The sequence below is a fragment of the Eretmochelys imbricata genome, chromosome 3, assembly GCF_965152235.1.
Source record: "Eretmochelys imbricata isolate rEreImb1 chromosome 3, rEreImb1.hap1, whole genome shotgun sequence".
NCBI lineage: Eukaryota > Metazoa > Chordata > Testudines > Cheloniidae > Eretmochelys > Eretmochelys imbricata.
In genome coordinates, this window is record NC_135574.1 from 158492782 (window position 1) to 158518958 (window position 26177).

General features: G+C 43.5%; 1 protein-coding gene across 1 annotated transcript in view; it reads right to left on the bottom strand.

Moving 5' to 3' along the window:
• Nucleotides 1-26177, bottom strand: part of DNAH14 (dynein axonemal heavy chain 14) — a 448557-nt gene that overhangs the window by 110161 nt on the left and 312219 nt on the right. Inside the window, 4 exon segments of the mRNA XM_077812193.1 lie at nt 1849-2030; nt 8341-8532; nt 10465-10626; nt 12553-12750. Of these exon segments, the coding sequence (XP_077668319.1) occupies nt 1849-2030; nt 8341-8532; nt 10465-10626; nt 12553-12750 (734 nt within the window).

Here is a 26177-nt window from a genome sequence, read left to right on the forward strand (position 1 = left end):
ATGCTCCACTCCTCAACCCTCTCAGATTCTGGAAGGCACTTCAGATTCTTAAACCTTGGGTCGAGTGTTATAGCTATTGTGACAAAGCTCTCTCCTTGTCTCCGTGGGTCCTGCACTTCCTAGCGGATTTCACTAGCGTCAGAGGCTCACTGTGACCCTCCACGTAGCCCTTCTCTCTCTAGAGGCCAGGGTCACAGTCTATTGAGCCATTTTCATCATAAGCCAGCAAGGGAGGTGAGGAGAAGCTACCCTCCCTCGCACAGTCTCTTTTGTCTCCCAGCCTCAGTGATTAATCAGGGAGGTGAGGGGGAAGCCTGTGCCCACCCTCTACTCCGGGCTCCAGCCCCGGGACCATAATAGTAGCAGCTATCGTAGATGACTTTCTGGAAATAGGACATGTACAATTCCCTGGGGCACTTCCCCACAGCAACCCCTACTTCCTCAATATCTACTTCACCCTTACCTCAGGGCCTCTTTCCTTGTGCCTGATATGGTTTGTACTGCTCAGTTTCTCCAACAGCACGGCTTCCTCCTACGGCTCCTGATGTGTGCCCACCTGACTAACTGGGAGGCTTTTAACTAGTTTCAGCCAGCCCCTGATTGGCTTCAGGTGTCCCAATCAACCTAGCTGTCTTCCCTGCCTTCTGGAAAGATCTTAATTCGCCCCAGGTGTCTTAATTGACCTGCAGCTGCTGCCATTTGCTTATCCTGGTAACAGGGATTTGTTTAGCCTGGGGCTAATATATCTGTCTCCCACTACTTTACTATGGCCATCTGGCCTTGCCCTGTCACACTATCTTTAGAAACCTCACATTGGTACCTTCTTTGTGTTTTGTCACATCTACAGTGGAAAGTGTTCTTAAAATGTACAACATGTGCTGGGTCATCATCCAAGACTGCTATAACATGAAATATACGGTAGAATGTGGGTAAAACAGAGCAGGGGACATACAACTCTCCCCCAAGGAGTTCAGTCAAAAATGTAATTAATGCATTTTTTTTTAATGAGCATCATCAGCATGGAAGCATGTCCTCTGGAATGGTGGCCAAAGTATGAAGGGAAATACAAATGTTTAGCATATGTCACGTAAATACCTTGCAATGCCAACTGCAAAAGTGCCATGCAAATGCCAGTTCTCGCTTTCTGGTAACATTGTAAATAAGAAGTGGGCAGTATTATCTCCTGCAAATGTAAACAAACTTGTTTGTCTGAGCGCTTGGCTGAACAAGAACACTGAAGCTTTACATTGTTTTGAGTGCAGTTATGTAACAAAAAAAACCCTACCTTTGTAAGTTGCACTTTTATGACAAAGAGATTGCACTAAAGTACATGTATGAGGTGAATTGAAAAATACTATTTCTTTTGTTTATCATTTTACAGTGCAAATATTTGTAATAAAAATATACACTTTGATTTCAATTACAACACAGAATATAATATATATGAAAATGCAGAAAAACATCCAAAATATTTAATAAATTTCAATTGGTATTTTATTGTTTAACAGTGCGATTAAACTGTGATTAATTGCAATTAATTTTTTTGAGTTAATTGCATGAGTTAACTGCGATTAATCAACAGTCCTAGAAATAATATCAGGTAACTGCACATATAAAATTATGCATTCTAAATGGGTAATTGTGCACACAATGTCTCTTATGCATCTGTATTCTATTGCACAATATTAGTGCATACACGCTCATAGATTTTACAAGGATATTTTAGTAGTCTAATTTTGAAAATCTGACCCATTGTTTGGTTTTGATATTTTGCTCCTTTGAAATGGGATATTTTATGTGGCTGTACATTGTAGCAGAGCACAATGGGAAATGTTATTAATTTCTCACCTGTTAAACAGACTTTTCTTTTTTGTGCTCTGTAATATGCTTGAAAAGGTGTCTATGAATTGCAAATAGCTATTAGGAGTGATGTAGTAGTGCCTTTTAGTTTCCTTCAAATATTTCTCAGTTGTTTTAGATGCACTTTTGTGGATTTCAACACATACCTGGGCAACCATGTTTGTTAAGTTCTGGAAGACAACATGATTCTAAATAAGTATGAAAAAGTAAAATCTTCATATTTTTGAAATTATAGTATTCATTTTTGTTTAGATTTTGGTTCATGTAACATTGTTAAATGCACAGGAAATAAATAAATAAAATGCTTATTAATTAATGCTTATTATATTATTAGTAATAATAAAATAAATTAATACAATAATGATTCATATACCGGCATGCAAAGTTAATAGAAAATTAAAGTTATGTACTTGTAACCAGAATTCTTCAAGATTGATGTTGCATATCCCCACTCAGGCGATGTCCTAGCTGATGCAACTTAGGCAATGAAACCTTGTTGTAGCAGTGACTCTTAGAGTAATCATGTGTTCTTCCTACCCCTCTCCTCTGTTCCTGAATATTCTGAGGGTGAAGCTATAAAAGGGAGCATGACACCCTCTGCCAGCTCAACTCCTTCCACCACTTCCCCAGAGCCAAGTTTTTATTAGGACTCCAAGGAAGATGGGAAGTTGTTCAGGGAATGTGACTATGCAGAGTCGATCTCAAAGAACTGGAGTTACAGGTTACTAAACTCCATTCCTTCTTGGAGTGTCCTCTGAATATTCCCACTCACAGGATAATTTGGCAAGCAGTACCCATGAATGGTTTGTGGGACTTGGAGTTCTAACTGAATAGAGAATAAAGTAGTGCCTTACCAAACTGAGTGTCTGATCTACACAGTAGATCTAGGGAACAGTGTTTTGTAAATGTATGTATAGAGCTCCCTGTACCAGCCTTACAGATCTCAGCAACTGGAACATGTCTAAGACATGCCATAGCAGTACCTATTGCTCTGGTCCTAACCCCAGTGACGGTCTGTCCAGCACTCTTCTGTACCTCTCATGGCTCGTGTAATATGGACGATCACAGGCTCTGACGATGACAGTAAAAAAGATGCCAGTGTTCGTAACATGGGTGTTTCCAAGCGGTCTTACATTCATCGCTTAGTCACATCAATCATGAACATACAGCTTGCACCACAACACCATAAACAACCAAAAGTAATGTCAAAGAGATTTAACACGAGGAACTTCAAAAGTAAGCTAGTTGTGAGACTCTTCAGCAACACCTCATTGAGAGGCTCTCTGACTTACCTGACAAGATCAATGACATCTAAACACACTGGGAGGAGTTCAAGACCATTATTCAAAGGCAAGTGCTGAACTGATTGGATAGTCCACTCACTGCCATAAGGATTGTTTTGATGAGAACAACAAGGAAATCACAGCACTTATTCGCTAGAAGAGAAGCGCATTTTGCACTTGGCAAAATGAACCCTCTAATCAGCAAATACTAGAGATTTATCATTGTCTTAAAGCTGTAGTTCAAAGGAAGCTGCATGACATCAAGAATCAGTGGTGACAATCAAAGGCCATGGAGATCCAGAGTTTCGCTGATCAACATGACATGAGAAGCTTTTTTCAAGCAACGAGAGCCATCTACGTTCAAATGGCACAATCCCTCTACAATCCCAGGCAACTCCACCCTTCTTAAGGGCAATGGCCTTCAAGCAATGTTAGAAGGAACATTTTGAGACTCTACTGAACCGTGAATCTGAAGTCTCAGGTGCCACCATTGAGTGCATTCCTCAGCATCCAGTAATAGAACCTCTTGCCACGCCCCATCTTCTGAGGAAATCTGGCAAGCCATCATGCACACACTGAGGTTGACTTGCAATCCATCCTAGATCTCTTCTCAGGAGCCTATCATAGTTTGGGACTGTCCCTCAAGAATGGGAAGACTAAAGTGCTCCACCATCCTGCCTCCGCATTAGTTGCCCCCCTTCTCCCACAAATTGTCACTGGTGGTGAACCCCTGGAAAGTTGAGCGTTTCCTTACCTTGGTAGCCACCTTTCTCAGACAGCCAATCTCAATGTGGAGATTGAACATAGCATCCATTGTGCCAGTGTGTCCTTTGGAAAGTTGCTCCTTTGTGTCTTTACTGACAGAGACCTGCAAATGGAAACTAAGATCCTGGTCTACAATACAGTAGTCATCCCTTCTCTTCTTTATCAGTGCAAGACATGAATGACGTACTGAAGCCTTCTTAAGCATCTGGAGTGGTACCAACAGAGCTGCCTTTGGAAGATTCTCCATATCAGATGGGAAGACCATCGCATCAATGACAGCATTCTCTCTGCAGCTAACATCACCATGTTGAGGTGAAATTATGAATAGGGTTCCACGTCTGTCACAGAGGTCATGGAAGTCATGGATTCTGTAACTTTCTGCGACCTCTGTGACTTCTGCAGCTGCCAGTGTGGCGGACTCTAAGGCTGCCCAGGGCCAGGTGGTCAGGTGGCCCCAGGGACAGCCACACTGGCCACTGCTCAGGTGGCCCCAGGAAGTTGGCCCCAGGGACCGCCTGAGCAGCAACTGGTGCAGCTGGCCCTGGGGACTGCCTGAGCAGTGGTACCGGGGGCAGCCCAGCAGCACCAGCAGGTGAGCAACCCCTGGCAGTAGTTGCAGGGGTGGGTCAGTGGCTCCGGGGTCAGGTGCTACTTGATGGCCCCTGGCAGCTGGTGCCGCTCCCTCCCCCTGAGCAGCAGCCCCTCCAGCTAAGATTTAGTTAGTGGTATTTATAGTACAAGTCACACACAGGTCACAGGCCATGAATTTTTGTTTATTGCCCATGACTTGTCCATGATGTTTACTAAAAATATCCATGACTAAATCAAACCCTTAATTATGAAACATCAACTTAACTGGGCTGGTCATTGCGTGTGGATGGCTGAAACTCATCTTCTGAAGTAAGTCTCAACTTAGTGGTGGTAAGAGGATCCATGCAGGACAGAGGAAAAGCTACAAGGACACCCTGAAAGTATATTTTAAGAAGGGAGGCATTGCATGAATTGGGAAGAGCTGGCTGGCAATAGACTGCAATGTTGTCACATCATACATCCAGCCTCAGCCCATTCTGAAGAGAATCGCCTTCCTCAAGAGGCTGAGAAACAGCAGAGGAGGAAGGAAAGGTACAGCATCCTGGCCAGAAATTGTGCTCTTTCCAAGCAACCACCTGTTACATGTAAAGTACAAATTGGACTCCTTGGCCATCTTAAGTCTCATCAATGACTTTTCCCCTGGCAGACATCATCCTCGTATCAAGGGATAGCCGACGACGGCCTAACCCCATCATGGGGAGGAATGGATGCTACCTTTAACATTTTTCCATACACTGTCTAACCCATCTAGATAATGATTGTGAACAGGTAATGTGACCTTTATGGTTGTAACATGAAATAAAGAGATTGGGAGACTTACAAAATTGCTTAGCCCTATTAAGATAGTAAGTTAAAGCAGGGGTCCTCAACCTTTTTCTTTCTGAGGCCCCCTCAACATGCTATAAAAACTCCACGGCCTACCTGTGGCACAATTGGTTTTCTGCATATAAAAGCCAGGGCCGGCATTAGGGGGTAGCAAGCAGGGCAATTGCCTGGGCCCCACGCCAAATGGGCCTCCGTGAAGCTAAACTGCTCAGGCTTTGGCTTCAGCCCCGGCCAGTTGGGCTCAAAGCCTCAGGCTTCAGCCCCATGTGGTGGGGCTTCAGTTTTCTGACCTTGGCCCCAGCAAGGCTAATGCTGGCCCGGCTTGGCAGACCCCCTGAAACCTGCTAATGGGCCCCCCAGGGACTCCAGACTCCTGGTTGAGAACCCACTGAGCTAAAGCACTCTTAGTGTCTAAAAGTATACATCTTTGACTCTTATTTAAGCATGAAGTCTAGGGAAGTGTGACACAGATGCCCATTGGTGCCAACTGGCAAAGGGTTCACTATACTTTAAGAGCAACTCCTGCCTCAGACCTGACAAACTCACTACACCAAATACACTGCTTTCATGGTAAGGGCAACAGGTGAGGTTTCTACCAAATACTTGTAACTTATTGATACTCCTAATCATTGTAAAATGTGCATACAGGTAATATTTAAGGAATAATGTATCTATTTATTGAAAATTAAGCCCCTATGGCCTTGGAGTGAAAGTGAGTCACCAAGCACTAATATGTCTCTGTGATGGCCCATTCAGGTGGGAGGGAGCTGTAACCCCTCCTTGGCTAGCTGATTAGGTAATATATTACTCAATTGTCTATTTTTGCACCAACCCAATTCTTGTGTCATCTGAGATCTCTATCAGAGATATTTTTATGATTTCTTCCAGGTCACCGATATAAGTGTTAAACAGTGTATGGCAAAGAATAGACTCTTTCAGGACCCCTGGAACTACACCACCTACTCAAAGATGATTCCTCATTTACAATAAAATTTTTCCCCAACTACAGAACAGAAATATTTATTGAATACTCCTACCTTTTTGCATTATTATTGATAATTCTACCATTTCCATCTAATAATGGACCAATACCATTCTCGGGATTCCTTTTGTTCCTAATTATTAAAAAACCTCCTCTGTCTTTAACTCTACTGGCCATAGATTTTTCCTTGTGTCCCACTGCGTCTCTTTTTACAAGCTTGCCTCCAGAATGTTTGAGGAAGTGGAAGAGAGAGGACTGGAGGAAAGCCTGAGCAGTCTAAGGATACAAGTATACTGCAATCTGAGGTGTGACTGCAGTATGGATAGACATACCTATGGCAGCTAAAAATAATAGTGTGGATGGGGCAGCATGGGCTTCAAGGTGGACTAGCCACATGATATACACCCAGGGTCTCCAGTGTGCTTGTACAGCTTGCACTGATGCCTGTGCCACTGCATCTACACTGATACTTTTAGTCATGGTAGTGTGGGCAAAGCCAGAGTAGGTTTATCCATGCTGCTCTCACACCTTGGATTGCAGTGCAGACATACCCTCAGGGGCACTGCTATAAGAAGGTTCCACCATTTACACTGCACCAGTTAGGATGTCCCATGAGTGGGAATATGCGAAGGATACTTGAATAAGAATTTCAGCTCTTGTTGCCAAGTGAAAACCTGTACAGTTTTATTACAGATGAGGACACTGAACAATACAAAGGGTCAAATTGTGTCTTCAGTTATAATTAAGGCTGCAATTTAGACACGGAGGTCACAAAGTCACAGAATCTGTGACTTCCAAAGACCTTTGTGACTTCAGCCAGCGCCGGATGAGAGCTGCAGGGTCCCCTGCTGCCTGTGGAGGCAGGGAGCTGTGGGGTGCCCCTGCTGCTCCCGGATGCTCCGGGCAGCAGGGGGAACCCCCACCGCTCTCTACCGCCTTGGGTGTCAGGGGGAACCCCCACTGTTCCCTACCGTCCCAGGTGGCAGGGGGGACCCTCGCTGCTTCCAGCTGCCACGGACAGCAGGAGGGACCCCCGGAGCTCCCGGTGGCCAAGGGCATCAGGAGGGACCCCCAGAGCTCCCAACCACCGTGGGATGCAGTGGGGGACTCCTGCAGCTCAGAGCTGCTAGCAGAGGGGGAATAAGGAGCTCCAAGCCCCTACAGGTGGTGGGGGCCCCTGGAGCTCCCAGCCCACCCCCAGCTGCCCAGGCTCCCCATTTTGTCACGGATATTTTTAGTAAAAGTCAGGGACAGGTCACGGGCTTCCATGAATTCTTTATTACTGTCTATGACCTGTCCCTGACTTTTACTAAAAATATCCGTGACAAAATCTTAGCCTTAGTTATAATGGTAAAAACAAAGCCAATAGATTTGCACCAATGTAAATGAGGGAAGACTCTGACCCTTCATGTCTGACAATCAGGCCCTGGAAAAATACGTAAACGTATGCACTGAAAATGGCAAAATTTTCCTAGTCACTGTTTTTGCAAAAAATAAAAACTCACTTCACATCAATTATAGCTTGGTTAAATTTTCCTTTAATGAAAAGCAGGTTTCTATAGTAAAACAGCTTTTGTAAAATTCGCCATAAGCCAAGCCAAAAATTGTATATCACCATGGAAGTGGGAAAAATAATTGTATTCATTTTTGCAATGTAGAAATAATTTTATTTTATACCATCCTGACAACTGGTTTTTCTACTGCTCCCTGCTCTTGCACTTCAGCATGCAGGTCTCACTTTATATCAAATTGGTGTTTTAACAATGTTCTGACATACATTCTATGGGCCTGATTCTTTTCTCAGTTATACTAGTTTTATACCAGTATAACCCTATTGGCTTCAATAAAATTATTCCTGATTTGCACTCATGTAACAAGTGCAAAAATCAGGTCCAGACCTACATTACCATTTAAATCTCTGCTGAATTTGGCTCTGCAATTTCCATGTTGTCTGAATCTGGTATCAAAAGCACAATAAATGAAAAAGTGTTTAACTACAGTTTAAAAAAAAGGTAAGTTCTATTATTACGTTACCTCACTGTCATCACAAATGTCTTCATGGCTAAAGTAGCTTTTTGCAACATGCAGGAGAGCTTCTTCAGGCCAGTTGTCGTACCAGTCAACGGTAGAGCAATTAACAATGGCAGGATATGTCCGACAAAGGTGACGGAAGTTAAGTTCTGCAGGACTTGTCGCCAAAACAATATGAAGCTTGCTACGTACTCTCTGAAATAAAGATTTAATTTTGGCAGGGGGAATTACAGTTAAATATCTCTTTTTCCCAAACCTGTTTGCTGGTTGGAATTATTTAATTTAAAAAATTATGTTAAGATTACTACTTTTTACTAATGTAATGCTTTGTTTTTTAAGTTACAACAATACTGTACTAATACATGATCAACAATGTAAAAATGTACCTAATCATTTTTAAGTCACGCATTTAAGACTATAAAAACCACAGTACAAAATATTAAAATACCTAAAAGAAAAGGCAGACGGCTCAAATACTTAGCAAATTTGCTATCTCATAATATCCTTGATCTTGCAGTCCCTACCCATCCTTAATTCTTAGAGTAAATGGGAGTTACACAGTCATATGGACTTTAGAATCAGACCCCAGTTGTAATTGAAATTTGTTGACATACTGTGACACCCAGTACTCCATCTTCACCACGTTAATATGGTTATGATATATTTTGTACAAAGTGTGCCTTGTGATGTATCATTTGAAAACTCAATCTGCTGAACACCACTGTCCTGTTAAGATGTGTGTAACAACACTGTGTGTAAAGCTGTGAGATTTTAATGTATGATTATTACTGGAATATGTTGTTATTCTAGGTAACACCCACAAACCAATTTCTCAGAGACAAAGACACATTGGCATGCCAGCAAAGTGCTAAAGCACCATTACCTACTTAATTGGCTATTCACCAGCAGGGCAGGAAGATATAGACAAAGAATTTACATTTCCTCCCAGAAACTTTTCAAATCTCACATACATGGGAGACTGTTTGTCTGTACTCCAGTGGTACAAATCCTCAAAGAGGGGAGTGGGATATAAGAATGGGAGACAGTGACCTCCACTTCCCCTCCATCTCTATTGACGGCAACTACATTGCTTGAAAGACAAAAGAAGCATCATTGAACTGGGGGACTGGTCCTGGCCTGGAGGTTTTCAAGCCAGCACAGACTGCTGTAAGCTTTTGGTGACAAAAACTTCTTTTTGCTTTTAAACCTATTACCCTTGATAAAGTTTAGGTATTAGCTTGTGTGTTTATCTTTTTATTTCTTTTGAACTAATTCTGATTTTTAAGCCTTATCACTTGTAATCACTTAAAAAACATCTTTCGCTAGTTAATAAACTTGTTTTGGCTGAAGTGCTTGAGAATCTCTACTTAGGTCAACAAGTCTGGTACATAAACATTACCCAGTGTTGGAATGTTGCACTATCTTTGATCTTATACTGTCCAGAGGGCTGTTGAACAGTATAAAACACACATTTCTGGTGCATAAGGCTGGGACTGGGAATATGTGGGTGTCGCCCTTTATGTAATTCATGAATGGCTGGGCATAGCATTCATGTATTCAGCTGGGAGTGACTTTACATGCTGGTGGCTGTGAGTAAGCAGAGCCAGGAGGGGTTGCTGTTCACCAGCAAAGCAGTGTAAAAAGCATTTCAGGTTGGACAGCTAAGGGGACACAGCAGTCCATCAGTGCAGACTGTACCCTGTGGAATATCACACATTCCATCTCTTTAGTCTTCTTTTTATGAAGAAAAAACATTTCAGCAAATCAAATACTTAAGTAAGCATCCTAGATGGTTGAATGTAAAAACAAAGGGTGAAATATGATGCAAAATATAAATTTTAAAATTCAAAACTACCACTATTAAAAAAATTATATGTAATAATATAAACGTGGCAAAATTTTCAAAACTTTGACGTGACTAAGTTGCATTTTCAAAAGTGATTTAAGTGCCTCAGTAACTTTTGAGTTAGGTAGGCATTTTTGAAATGGCCTTAGATACAGCTACCTACTCCTGCTCACACTGATGACAATGGCAAAACCATTGTTCAACTAAAACAGGGTCTAGCCCTTGGACATTTTGATAAAAAAGTTTCAAATTCTCTAAAATTAATGTATTTGAAATAGTACCTGCATGAAGAATGAAAGAATAGCTTCTCTGCTGTTAGAGTAGTTAGCCTTTTCGGCAACAGCTGTAAGCTTCACGACAATACCTTCCAACTCTTCCTTATCAAATAAATCAAGCTCTTCTCCAGAATTCAGAATGCAGCCCAAATGTTCTAAAAAAGAATCCTACGGTAAAGAACAACGATTAGTAATCCCTGCAAAACTTGTTACTTATTTTCTTTTAAAACTAATATATTATAACATAAAGCATTTTTTAGGGCTGAAGGCTTACCTCAGTGGTAAAAATACAGCTCACTTCATCGGATGCATTCAGTGGAAATTTCATCCGATGAAGTGAGCTGAAGCTCACGAAAGCTTGTGCTCAAATAAATTTGTTAGTCTCAAGGTGCCACAAGTACTCCTTTTCTTTTTGCGGATACAGACTAACACGGCTGCTACTCTGAAACCTAAAAATATCACAGATACTGTGATTTTTCTGTTTATCTGCCACTTTTCTTTGTGTCTGTGATTTTAATAAAGATGAGTTTCCCAAACAGTGGATCGCAAACCAGTAGGTTGCAGGGAGGTTCTAAATGAGTCACTGGCTCGGTGTGCAGAAGAGGCCAGGGAGGGGGAGGAGTTGGAGAGTGAATATGACCCACAGATTCCATATCCTGGGCCCAGCTCCACACTCCAGGTAATGTGACCTGGCATAAAGGGTTGCAGCGCTGCCAGGCCAAATTTGTTTGAGTGGCATTAAAACCTGTCAGGGTCACAGGACTACTCACTCAGATTTGGCTCAGCTGCATTTCTGTCATGACAGAGGGATGGCCAGGCCAAACCTGACTGGCGCTGTAACTGTGTGTGCCAGGTTGCAATGCTTGGACTGGGGAGCCAGGCCCAGTCCTATGGGACAGGAGTCACCACAGTGGGATGTGTATAGGACAGATTCCAGCTTTTCCAAACCCACCCTAGGGTCTCCCCTCTGCCCTGGGCTGGGATTAAGTTTGCAGGGCTGGGGCAGAGGAAGCTGCAGTGGGTGGTCGGTGCCCCTTCTGCAGGGCAAGAAGGAGGGGGCAGTAGTGGAGGGATTTATGTAAACTATATTTAAAGAGGTATAGCTAACTTTTCATATCTGTGACTTTACACACCATTGCCCCCTAAACACACGACTTTTACTAAATTTACCAAGACTGCTCTGTGGTTTTTGATAAAAAATGAAGTGACAAATTTCTAGCCCTAAGCCTTACTGTATTTGGATTACAATTAGGATGGATGGACCAGTTTAGAAAAAGAGGAATTAACCCAAATCTTTCCCTGCAACTCAAATGAAATCTGAAACTTCTCTAAGTGAAAAAACTGATTAACTTTACATTATCTATTAATTTTCATATGTTTTCTCATCCTGCTTTTTTGGCTAAAACTGGAAAAAGAAATCCCACAAAAGAGGCCATTTTCTTATTGTCTCTGATCCCATTAACAAAAATGCTGAAATTTTATATGAAGATCTACTCTTGTCAGGTTTCCAGTCCAGTTGTCCGAGCAAAGAGATTTGCTCTGCACAGGCACCAGAACAAAGTATTGAAAAATTCCCAACTACTGATAGCACCAAATATAGGTTTTTGTCTTCATTAAGCACATATATATAATATACACAAATACAAAAAAATATAGACAATGATGCATGTAGGTACATCATGAAATCCATGGCCACGAGTGCCTTTTGTAGCATAAAGTCAAATACCTTGTTCTTTCAACTATGGGTGAACTGTGAATATATCTTGGTAACTAATCAACTTATTGAAATGTATGATCGCTTTTAAATGTTTCATTTCCTTCTTTCTGTTCAAATTGGTGCCTATTTTTTCACATCAGTGTGAAATAAGACGTTTCTCACTATATAGCAATACTGCACTACTGAAGTCAATGGGAGTTTTGCTATTGACTTTAAAAGGAAGCAGGACCAAACTTTTAAAGAGCCCAATTTTCAGCCCATGGTCTCCATTTGTTTGTACAAAACGTATTTGTACCCGCACAATGGTACAACTCTAAAACAAGCATGCATGCAAGTACTCTAACTTTAGCAAAAACATCATGGAAGAAAGCATTTACCTGAACTATATCTGAATCAGTGATGAGCAAAACAGTGTTCTGGCCCTCCAGCCCTGTTTGTCTATAGACTCTTTTCAGGTCCTCTCTGAAATCTGTGTAGTTGTAATTGTGGGTAACAGACAATCTAAAGAGGCTACAGTTTGATAAGTAACAGGCTAGGGTTGCACAGCTTATTTTCCCATTTCCATCCAGGCCAACCTGCAGAAAGATATCATTTATTTATTTATTTATTTATTTATTTATACACACACAAACACACACACACATATGCAGATGGTTTGAGAATCCCTTCACTATACAATAGATTGAGAGGAAAACATATAAAATGAAATAACTGTACAACTACAGATATTAGAAAGACAAGGAAGATGAGGTAATATCTTGGTGAGAAAAGTTGGTCCAATAAAAGATATTATTGCACCTGCCGGGTCTCTCTCCTGGAACAATTATGGCTACAACAACACTGCATACAACTACACAGATAACTATCAAGTCAGCGGACAGTTGCTGCAGCAGTTCTGCCACTTGTGTATGTAGCTTTGGAAGGTAGCATGAAGATGTTTCCACTTTTTCTGTGTACCAGTTTACTGGCTTCAGTTAGAGTACTGAGATGACATAAATGCTATGCAGCAGGACTTGACAGATATTTAAACATCTTTATACAATTCCATTCACTTGAGGCAATTTTTATTCATTATTAATAACATTTACCCCTTGTAAAGGGATTTCAACACTCTTTAGAACAGAAGATAAATATTATTAACTTCATTTTACAGATAGAAACACTGAGGCACAGAAAGGTTAAGCTGTCTGTCCATGGTCATAAAATGAGTCACTGGTATAGCCAAAAATAGAACCTAGATCTTTTAACTTCCAGGTTCTTGCCATTGATACTAAACCATCTTGCCTTCTAAATTATCATCAGATATTGTAGTACAGAGTAGGCAAGTGTATTTAGAACTAGATTCATAAAAGGACTTAGGTGCCTAACTGCCACTTCAGGTCCCTAAATCACAGAATCAAACCACTGGTTACCTGCCCCTGAACCCTGTAGGTACCTAAAAATCACTCTATGCCTATTTTTTTGCAGTAAGAGTTCCCTAAACAGCAATGTCTCTGCTTCTGAACATGTGCACTGAAGGTTCATGCCAGGTATCTGTATGCCTATGACAATTTACATTGTCCATACTGGCCCTTATGTCTGTCATTATTTGGAGAGGTTGACTACATCATGAGAGTGGAGTTATGGCCCTGAGCTCCAAAATGTCAACAGGAAGGATGGACTTCTGAATAGCCCAGCTGCCCTGGATAGTATGATCTTGCAGATGAGCTCCCCATTCTAGAAGGTATTTGTCCAAAACTACTGTGACAGTGGGGGGAGTAGGGAAGAGGAGAGAGATGGCTGATGATATTTCTGAGCATATCTTGTCTGGATTCTTCCACCAATCGAGGGAAAGTAGCATATGACATGGAATGGAAAGAAGTTTGTTTAGACTGTGTCTGCTGGGGATATAAACTGCTCTGAGTCAGGCCTGGAAGCAGTAGAGATATAGGTAAGCAAGCGTAGGGTGACCAGATGTCCTGATTTTATAGGGACAGTCCCAATATTCGGGGCTTTTTCTTATATAAGTGCTGTGATACAGCATGGCCAGAGGGCAGCAGAAAAGTGTTAAAAGGGAGCCTTATTCCCTGTAGAGGGAAGAAAGTTTGCTATAAATTAATTAGAGCACCTGAAGCCAATTAGAGCACCTGAAGCCAGTCACATGATAAAAAACCCCTGCTTCAATCAGACAGGAGGAGGAGTTGAAGCAGAGTGGATTGATGTGGGAGTAGAGAGCAGTTTGGAGGAGTTGAAGCAGAGTGGATTGATGTGGGAGTAGAGAGCAGTTTGGAGGAGTTGAAGCAGAGTGGATTGGTGTTGGACCAGAGAGCAGTTTGGAGGGAAGCAGAGGAGAGTTTGGAGAAGTGCTGCGGTGGGCTAAGAAGACCAAGACCCTAGGTAAAGGGACACCCGGTTTGTGCAGAGGGAGGGCAGGAAGCCCCACAAGCTGAAGGGAAGGAGAGGGAAGTAGCCCAGGGGAAGGAACCGCTAGTTCTAGTGGTTTACTGCTATCCCTAGGGCCCCTGGGCTGGGACCCGGAGTAGAGGGTGGGCCCGGGTCCCTCCCTCTCCACTCGGACACTAGTGGGCAGTTAATACCCCAGTTCAGGGGCAAAAAATGGTACCCTGAACCCCCACCCAAGAAGAGAAAGCATGAGACCCATCATAGTAGTGCTGGCAATTTGCCACAGTGCCTATTACCCCCTTCCCAATTTTTCACACTTGCTATTTGGTCACTCTAGGTGAGTGTGTACGTGACAAAGGTGCATGTGCCATGTGACTAAAGAATTGTAGACATGACCTGGCAGCTCCTGAGAGCTCAATTCAACTCAGCAGTAAATGTGAATCCTCTGGTATGTAAGCTCTGGATGTTGTACCATCAAAAATAGTTCCTGTGAACTCTCTTCAGCACACCAGAAAGTCCTGCCTCTTACCTGTGCAATGAAGGCCAAGCATATTGAATAGTTATAGCTTTCCCTACAGCAGTTCAAACTTTGATGTAGGAATGTCCCTTCAGAAGCAAACCATCAAGATAGAGGAAAATCATTCCCCATCAACGAAGCGGTGTGGCAATTACTGCCAGAAATTCTGTGAACACGCAGGGAGTGGCAGAGTCCAAATGGCAGGATCCAATATTGATAGTGGTTCTGACCAACAAGAAAGTGTAGAAACCTCATGAGAGAGGTGTATTGTGATATGAATATATCTGAGGGTTGTGAATCAATCCTCTGAATCCAGGGATGGTATGTTAGCTGCAAGTGTCATCACCTTGAACTTCTGTACCTTGACAAAGGTACTCCCCATCCTCAGATCTAGGATCAATCTCCATCTGTCCTTCTTTTGTGGAAGCCAGGAAGTATTTGTAATAGAATTCCCTTCCTCTGTACTGAGAGGGAACTGGTTCCACAGCTGCAATGTGGAGGAAGGACAGAACCTCTTGCCTCAGGAGAAGTTTGGGAGACATGTCCCAGAAAAGGGATGGGTAAGGAGACTATGGAGTGGAAATGGATGGAGTAGCCCAATTTTATAACCTCCAAAACCCATCTGTTAGAGGTAATCTGCTCCCAAGAGGTGTGAAAATGGGAGAGATGATTTCCAAAAGGTCAGAAGACAGATTGGGTTGGATGATGCAGCAACAGATCCAGGGTGAGGGGATGTTCTTGGCTCTCAGCCAAGGCATTAAAACAAAGTCTTGGCTGATGATGGCTGTTGCACTGATATAGGTGGAGCAGTTCAGAATTTTCCCTTCTACGTTCTGTGTTTCTTTTTGGGTAATTCTGGTGACATGTGATAGGCAGAGAATGGAGATGCATAGGATCTCTGGGCTGTCTAAGACCAACTAATTCTCCCTTTGTTTGCAGGTATGTTTACCACCAGTGAGCAAAGGGTTGCCCTGGAGTTTTTAAGAGAAATGTGGGGACTCACCACTTGACTCGCTAAACAACTTGAGCCCACCAGAGGGAGGTCTTCTACAATATTTTGGACCTCACATGGGAGGACTGTAGCCATGAAGCTTGGCCCATAACAGCAAATGTCAAGATGGAATAAGCTAGTGTCAGCTGCAGTAAGAGAAGCTTGTAAAGTCATTCTTTTCGGGAGTTGGCCCTCAGCAAGGCCTGAAACTGTTCCTTGTGTTCTTGTGGAAGATGTTTAATAGAGAATTTGAATTTTGTGTAGCTAATGTAATTGTATTGTATTTGGCAAAAAACACCTGGCAATTAGCAATTCTGAATTGCAGGGTGGTACACATCCAGTGGATCATCCATTGGGGCACACATGAAGAAGAACAGTGATCAATGATGGCATTGATATCCTGACCTGTTCCAGAAAACAGTATTGTCTGGGCCACGTTGGTGTGATGAGAATTATGGAAGCTGAGTCTTGTTTGAACTTCATTAAAATGCTTGGAATCAGCGGAACTGGAGGATAAGCACAATGAAAACCTATAGACCATGAGATCATGAATGTGTCAGCTACAGAGCCTAGATTGATTCCTGCCTTTGTGCAATATCTCCAACACTTTTTATTGAGGTCTGTGGCAAACAAAGCCATAATATAACCCCATTTGCAGAGAATCGTAACAAGTAACAGATGTCTTCAAAGATCATTTGTAGTCTCATGCAAACTGTTTGCATGAATGTTCCAAAAACCTGGCAGATGAACTACTTTCAGGGATACCTGATGTTGTATATACCATTCTCAAAGTAGTATTTCTTGATATAAAGGTGATGCTCTTGGCTCCTCCCCCCCCAATTGTCTGTTTATATAAAACATGGCAGAGGAATTGTCCATCCTGATTTGAACAACCTTGCCCTGAATCAGATGAAGAACGAATATATAATCCAGATAAATTGTCTGAAGTGCCAACATGTTTATATGTAAAAGGATCACTTTTTGAGATCATAATGCTTGAGTCTGATGTAGAATGTAAGCCCCCTGTCATAAATATAAAGGGAAGGGTAACCACCTTTCTGTATACAGAACTATAAAATCTCTCCTGGACAGAGGCAAAACCCTTTCACCTGTAAAGGGTTAACAAGTTAGGATAACCTCACTGGCACCTGACCAAAATGACCAACGAGGAGACAAGATGCTTCCAAAGCTGGAGGGGGGGGACAAAGGTTCTGACTATCTGTGTGATGCTTTTGCCGGGAACAGAACAGGAATGGAGTATTAGAACTTGTCAGTAAGTAATCTAGCTAGAAATGCGTTACACTTCCTTTTGTTTAAATGGCTGGTAAATAAGCTGTGCTGAATGGAATGTATATTCCTGTTTTTGTGTCTTTTTGTAACTTAAGGTTTTGCCTAGAGGGATTCTCTATGTTTTGACTCTGATTACCCTGTAAGGTATTTACCATCCTGATTTTACAGAGGTGATTCTTTTACTTTTTCTTTAATTAAAATTCTTCTTTTAAGATCCTGATTGCTTTTTCATTGTTCTTAAGATCCAAGGGTTTGGGTCTGTGTTCACCTGTACAAATTGGCGAGGATTTTTATCAACCTTCCCCAGGAAAGGGGCTGTAAGGCTTGGGGGGATATTTTGGAGGAAGACGTCTCCAAGTGGGCTCTTTCCCTGTTCTTTGTTTAACATGCTTGGTGGTGGCAGCATAGGGTTCAAGGACAAGGCAAAGTCTGTACCTTGAGGAAGTTTTAAACCTAAGCTGGTAAGAATAAACTTAGGGGTCTTTCATGCAGGTCCTCACATCTTTACCCTAGAGTTCAGAGTGAGGAAGGAACCTTGACATGGTGGCAAAGGTGGGATCATTTTGAGATTTTTTGGGGGGATCATTTTGAACCAGAAGCACAGTAGGATTTTAAAAGGACATTTTTTTTTCTTTTGGGCTGCTTGGAAGCAGGTTTTAAGCTGAAAGCAGTTAGAGTTTTTCTGTCTCTTCCTGGAGACCAAAGCAGCAGGTATAACAAAGGGATCTTCCTTTTGTGAGCTGGAGTTTTCTCTACCTAAAGGCAGGGTAGTTCTTCCCTGCAGGGAAATTCACAAGTTTTTCACAGATCTAGAGTGTTTTTTGCCTGGAGACAGAGGTGTTAGCTATTTTTCCCCCCTGTAGGCTGAGAATAGCTATCACAGAACATAGGTATCAGGTTACAGCAATAACAAAAATTTACAAGCCAGTTTTTGGGTTTTTTTTTTACTCTCGGGTGTAAAGTTAGTTAAAAACAGAGAGGCTAAGATGACAGAACCCAAGGCAGAAAAAGCCAAAGAGGATTCCCACAGGAGAGAAATGGAGGTAAAGGAAAAAGAGTGGAAGCATGCACTGGAGATGGAGAAAGCAAAGGCTCAGCAGAATATACCGGATAACCCTAACAATCCTTACCCAACAATCCACAAATGGAAGTGACTATGTCCACAATATGATGAATCCAGTGATATTGCTGAATATTATCTCACCTTTGAGAGACTGTGCACACTCCATAAAATTCCTGAAGCTCACAAGATGACCACATTGGTCGCAAAATTGACTGGAATAGCTCTGGACATATTCAATAAGATGCCTATCAATGAGGCTTCTGACTATAATAAATTCAAGGATTTGGTTTTAAAGCAATTTCATGTTACACCTGAAACGTACAGAGTAAAATTTAGAGCCCTTAAGAGAGGACCTGGACTAAGTAACGTGGCTATCTAAACTAGATAAAGGATCTGTTCGATAAATGCATCACAGGAAGGGGTGTAACTAGCTTTGAAGGAATGTGTGATTTGATGGCTCAGGAGCAATTCCTGAATATGTCCAAGGAGGAAATAAAACAGTGTTTATGGGATAAAAAAATGGACTCAGCAGAAAGTCTTGCTTCTTATGCTGATCAATATGAGCAGTACCAGACCGCCAGAGAGGTGGGGCAAACTGGAACAAAATGGGTGGAGGGAAGAGAGAGGAACAACCCTGGTCACAGTTGGAGCGGATACCAGAAGGGACAACCTCAGACCACACCCTTCTACCGGGGGCAGCCCAAGGCCCCAACTACACCCCAGGTAACACTCCAGACACCTTATCGTCCCACCACACCGTTCTCCAGCAACCCACCTCGCTCCAGTGACCCGTCAGCTGGACGATGTTTTAAATGTAACGAGCCGGGGCGTGTAAAGGCCAACTGCCCCAAGAACCCCAACAGATTACAAGTCATTGCACCGGAATCACACCAGAGGTCCTCAGGCCCAGATACCTCCCAGATACCCTCAGAGCAGAGGGAAACTGTGGGTGTGGGTGGGAAGAAGGTCACCACGTGGAGGGACACCGGAGCACAGGTGTCAGCTATCCATGTTTCCATGCAACCCAGAGGCCCAAGTGACGATTCAACCCTTCAAGTCAAACTCTTTTGACTTGCTTACAGCCTAGTTGCCTGTCCAGTACAAGGGCTGGTAAGGAACGTGGACTTTCGCAGTCTATGATGATTATCAAATCCCCATGCTGTCGGGGGAAGACTTGGCCAATCATGTGAAGTTAGCCAAGAGGGTGGGAATGGTCATCCACAGCCAGCCTAAGCATGCCGTCACGCCTAGCTCTGTTCCGGAAACTTCTACCAGGACCTGGTCAGAGGTAATGGAACCGGACCCCATGCCAACGTCTGCAACAGCAGTAGTGGATCCAGTCACAGAGACCCAGACAGAGCCAGTCTCAGAACCGGAACCGGTGGAACAACCAGCACCAGAACCATTGCCAGCACTGAATCCAGTACTTGCTACCGCAACACCAGCGGGTCCCACCAAACCTGCACTGGCAGCAGCAGATAACGCTACACAAGAGGCTCAGCCAAAGCCAGAACCCCAACATAGTGCACCAGCGGAGAGCGGTTCACAGTCAACGGAAACAGCCCCATCCTCTGCATCGCTTCCAGAGGGACCAAGCCCAGATCCACAATCCAATGAGGAACTGATGTCTCCAGCATCAAGGGAACAGTTCCAGACCGAACAGGAAGCAGATGAAAGCCTCCAAAGAGCTTGGATGGCGGCACGGAGCAACCCACCGCCTCTCAGCTCTTCTAATCGATCCAGGTTTGTTGTAGAAAGAGGACTTTTATACAAGGAAACTCTTTCTGGTGGACACCAGGAAGACTGGCATCCTCAGAGACAGCTGGCAGTTCCAACTAAGTACCGGGTAAAGCTATTAAGCTTAGCCCACGATCATCCTAGTGGCCATGCCAGGGTAAACAGAACCAAAGACCATTTGGGAAAGCCGTTCCTTTGGGAGGGAATGGGCAAGGATGTTTCTACCTATGTCCGGTTTTGTGAGGTCTGCCAAAGAATGGGAAAACCCCAAGACCAGGTCAAAGCCTCTCTCCAGCCACTCCCCATCATCGAGGTTCCATTTCAGTGAGTAGCTGTGGATATTCTGGGTCCTTTTCCAAAAAAGACACCCAGAGGAAAGCACTATATACTGACTTTCATGGATTTTGTCACCCGATGGCCAGAAGCAGTAGCTCTAAAACACCAGGGCTAAAAGTGTGTGCCAGGCACGAGCAGACATTTTCGCCAGGGTAGGTTGGCCCTCCAACATCCTCACAGATGCAGGAACTAATTTCCTGGCAGGAACTATGGAAAACCTTTGGGAAGCTCATGGGGTAAATCACTTGGTTGCCACTCCTTACCACCATCAAACAAATGGCATGGTGGAGAAGTTTAATGGAACTTTGAGGGCCATGACACATAAATTCGTAAATGAGCAGTCCAATGATTGGGACCTAGTGTTGCAGCAGTTACTCTTTGCCTACAGAGCTGTACCACATCCCAGTTTAGGGTTTTCACCATTTGAATCTGTATAGGGCTGCGAGGTTAAGGGGCCGTTACAGTTGGTGAAGCAGCAATGGGAGGGATTTACACCTTCTCCAGGAACTAACATTCTGGACTTCGTAACCAACCTACAAAACACCCTCCGAACCTCTTTAGCCCTTGCTAAAGAAAACCTACAGGATGCTCAAAAAGAGCAAAAAGCCTGGTATGATAAACATGCCAGAGAACGTTCCTTCAAAGTAGGAGACCAGTTCATGGTCTTAAAGGTGCTCCGGGCCCATAAAATGGAAGCATCGTGGGAAGGGCCATTCACAGTCAAGGAACGCCTGGGAGCTGTTAATTATCTCATAGCATTCCCCACCTCCAACCGAAAGCCTAAGGTGAACCATATTAATTCTCTAAAGCCCTTTTATTCCAGAGAATTAAAGGTTTGTCAGTTTACAGCCCAGGGAGGAGATGAGACTGAGTGGCCTAAAGGTGTCTACTATGAAGGGAAAAGTGCAGGTGGTGTGGAAGAGGTGAACCTCTCCATGACCCTTGGGCGTATGCAGCGACAGCAGATCCAGGAGCTGTGCACTAGCTACATGCCAATCTTCTTAGCCACCCCAGGACTGACTGAACGGGGATACCACTCCATTGACACAGATAATGCTCACCCAATTAAAGTCCAACCTTACCGGGTGTCTCCTCAAGCTAAAACTGCTATAGAACGGGAGATCCAGGATATGTTACAGACGGGTGTAATCCGCCCCTCTGGCAGTGCATGGGCATCTCTAGTGGTTCTAGTTCCCAAACCAGATGGGGAGATATGTTTTTGCATGGACTATCATAAGCTAAATGCTGTAACTCGCCCAGACAACTATCCAATGCCACGCACGGATGAACTATTGGAGAAACTGGGATAGACCCAGTTCATCTCTATCTTGGACTTAACCAAGGGGTACTGGCAGTACCGCTAGATGAATCAGCAAAGGAAAGGTCAGCCTTCATCACACGTCGGGCTGTATGAATTTAATGTACTCCCTTTCGAGCTGCGGAATGCACCCGCCTCCTTCCAAAGACTTGTAGATGGTCTCCTAGCAGGATTGGGAGACTATGCAGTCACCTACCTTGATGATGTGGCCATATTTTCAGATTCCTGGGCAGAACACCTGGAACATCTAAAAAACGTCATCAAGCGCATAAGGGAGGCAGGACTAACTGTTAAGGCTAAGAAGTGTCAAATAGGCCTAAACAGAGTGACTTACCTTGGACACCAGGTGGGTCAAGGAACTATCAGCCCCCTACAGGCCAAAGTGGATACTATCCAAAAGTGGCCTGTCCCAAAGTCAAAGAAACAGGTTCAATCCTTTTTAGGCTTGGCCAGTTATTACAGACGATTTGTACCGCAATACAGCCAAATCGCTGCCCCACTGACAGACCTAACCAAAAAGAAACAGCCAAATGCCATTCAGTGGACCGAAAAGTGTCAGAAGGCCTTTAACAAGCTTAAAGCGACACTCATGTCTGACCCTGTACTAAGGGCCCCAGACTTTGACAAACCGTTCCTAGTAACCACAGATGCGTCCGAGCGTGGTGTGGGAGCAGTTTTAATGCAGAAAGGACCTGATCAAGAATTCCACCCTGTAGTGTTTCTCAGCAAAAAACTGTCTGAGAGGGAAAGCAACCGGTCAGTCAGTGAAAAAGAATGTTACGCCACTATCTAAGCTCTGGAAAAGCTATGCCCATTTGTTTGGGGATGGCATTTCCACCTACAAACTGACCATGCTGCGCTACAGTGGCTTCATACCGCCACGGGAAATAACAAAAAAAAACTTATTTGGTGGAGGTTAGCTCTCTAAGATTTTGATTTCGACATACAGCATATCTCAGGACCTTCTAACAAAGTGCTTGATGCACTCTTCTGTGAAAGTTTCCCAGAATCAACTGGTTAAAATCGTCTTTGAGATGTGGAAAATATTGTTAGTCTTTATACACTTGGTAGTATATTTAGAGGTGCATGTGTCTTATTAATTCTGTTTTCTCCTAGAGCTCCAGGAAGAAATAACAGCCAGTGTTTCACCCTATCTGTGATGTGGGGGGGCGTGTCATAAATATAAAGGGAAGGGTAACCATCTTTCTGTATACAGAACTATAAAATCCTTCCTGGCCAGAGGCAAAACCCTTTCACCTGTGAAGGGTTAACAAGCTAGGATAACCTCACTGGCACCTGACCAATGAGGAGACAAGATACTTTCAAAGCTGGTGGGGGAGGGGAACAAAGGGTCTGACTATCTGTGTGATGCTTTTGCCGGGAACAGAACAGGAATGGAGTATTAGAACTTGTCAGTAAGTAATCTAGTTAGAAATGCGTTACATTTCCTTTTGCTTAAATGGCTGGTAAATAAGCTGTGCTGAATGGAATGTATATTCCTGTTTTTGTGTCTTTTTGTAACTTAAGGTTTTGCCTAGAGGGATTCTCTATGTTTTGACTCTGATTACCCTGTAAGGTATTTACCATCCTGATTTTACAGAGGTGATTCTTTTACTTTTTCTTTAATTAAAATTCTTCTTTTAAGATCCTGATTGCTTTTTCATTGTTCTTAAGATCCAAGGGTTTGGGTCTGTGTTCACCTATGCAAATTGGTGAGGATTTTTATCAACCTTCCCCAGGAAAGAGGGTGTTGGGCTTGGGGGGATATTTTGGGGGGAAGACGTCTCCAAGTGGGCTCTTTCCCTGTTCTTTGTTTAACATGCTTGGTGGTGGCAGCATAGGGTTCAAGGACAAGGCAAAGTTTGTACCCTGAGGAAGTTTTTAACCTAAGCTGGTAAGAATAAGCTTAGGGGGTCTTTCATGCAGGTCCCCACATCTGTACCCTAGAGTTCAGAGTGGGGAAGGAATCTTGACACCCTCTAACCTAGTTTGGAAATATCTATTATCATTGTTAGAGATGGCTGAAGAGGCACAATGGAAAGCCCACACAAACTTGAGAAGGGTCTAAATCATTAGTGAAGAGACATCAGAACTTGAGGAACAATGACAATCATATTTATGCTTTATGTAGATAAACTGTTGTCGTCAACCATAAATGGAGGACGAAGTCATAGCCTGGCAGGAGGAGTGACAAACACACATGATGCCATGTGCCTTCCTAGTCTCAGGCACATTCTGACAGTCATTACATAATGTCTTTGTACATGCAGGAGGATATTCACTAGGTTGTCAAATCTGGTTATGAGGAAGATATACGGATGCTGTATTGAAATCTGTCCAAGTACTGATAATTTTTTCTCAAAAAGCACAACTTGTAGAGGGAACATTGGAGACAGACTGACTTGACTAACCAGGATCTGAGTCAGTCCTCATGCATGTATTTAGAAATACATTCTGAATTTAATGTCCTTGTTCTGAGACAGTTTGCTGAAAGAACTGCAGCTAGCACGTTCATTAGGAATATGTCCTTCACCTAGACAGTAATGACACTTTTTGTAAGTATTTCTGGGCAGTGTAGCAACATTACTTGAGGGGCATGTTTTGAAACCAGGAAATTTAGAAGCTGGCATAGTTGCCTCTCACTCAGTAGAATCATAGAATCATAGAATATCAGGGTTGGAAGGGACCTCAGGAGGTCATCTAGTCCAACCCCCTGCTCAAAAGCAGGACCCATACCCAATTAAATCATCCCAGCCAGGGCTTTGTCAAGCCTGACCTTAAAAACTTCTAAGGAAGGAGATTCCACCACCTCCCTAGGCAACGCATTCCAGTGTTTCACTACCCTCCTAGTGAAAAAGTTTTTCCTAATATCCAACCTAAACCTCCCCCACTGCAACTTGAGACCATTACTCCTTGTCCTGTCCTCTTCCACCACTGAGAATAGTCTAGAACCATCCTCTCTGGAACCACCTCTCAGGTAGTTGAAAGCAGCTATCAAATCCCCCATCATTCTTCTCTTCTGCAGACTAAACAATCCCAGTTCCCTCAGCCTCTCCTCATAAGTCATGTGTTCCAGACCCCTAATCATTTTTGTTGCCCTTCGCTGGACTCTTTCCAATTTATCCACATCCTTCTTGTAGTGTGGGGCCCAAAACTGGACACAGTACTCCAGATGAGGCCTCACCAATGTCGAATAGAGGGGGACGATCACGTCCCTCGATCTGCTCGCTATGCCCCTACTTATACATCCCAAAATGCCATTGGCCTTCTTGGCAACAAGGGCACACTGCTGGCTCATATCCAGCTTCTCGTCCACTGTCACCCCTAGGTCCTTTTCTGCAGAACTGCTGCCTAGCCATTCGGTCCCTAGTCTGTAGCTGTGCATTGGGTTCTTCCGTCCTAAGTGCAGGACCCTGCACTTATCCTTATTGAACCTCATCAGATTTCTTTTGGCCCAATCCTCCAATTTGTCTAGGTCCCTCTGTATCCTATCCCTGCCCTCCAGGGTATCTACCACTCTTCCCAGTTTAGTATCATCCGCAAATTTGCTGAGAGTGCAATCCACACCATCCTCCAGATCATTTATGAAGATATTGAACAAAACCGGCCCCAGGACCGACCCCTGGGGCACTCCACTTGACACCGGCTGCCAACTAGACATGGAGCCATTGATCACTACCCGTTGAGCCCGACAATCTAGCCAACTTTCTACCCACCTTATAGTGCATTCATCCAGCCCATACTTCTTTAACTTGCTGACAAGAATACTGTAGGAGACCGTGTCAAAAGCTTTGCTAAAGTCAAGATACAATACATCCACTGCTTTCCCTTCATCCACAGAACCAGTAATCTCATCATAGAAGGCGATTAGATTAGTCAGGCATGACCTTCCCTTGGTGAATCCATGCTGACTGTTCCTGATCACTTTCCTCTCATGTAAGTGCTTCAGGATTGATTCTTTGAGGACCTGCTCCATGATTTTTCCGGGGACTGAAGTGAGGCTGACTGGCCTGTAGTTCCCAGGATCCTCCTTCTTCCCTTTTCTAAAGATTGGCACTACATTAGCCTTTTTCCAGTCATCCGGGACTTCCCCCGTTCGCCACGAGTTTTCAAAGATAATGGCCAATGGCTCTGCAATCACAGCCGCCAGTTCCTTTAGCACACTCGGATGCAACTCGTCCGGCCCCATGGACTTGTGCACGTCCAGCTTTTCTAAATAGTCCCTAACCACCTCTTTCTCCACAGAGGGCTGGCCATCTATTCCCCATGTTGTGATGCCCAGCGCAGCAGTCTGGGAGCTGACCTTGTTAGTGAAGACAGAGGCAAAAAAAGCATTGAGTACATTAGCTTTTTCCACATCCTCTATCA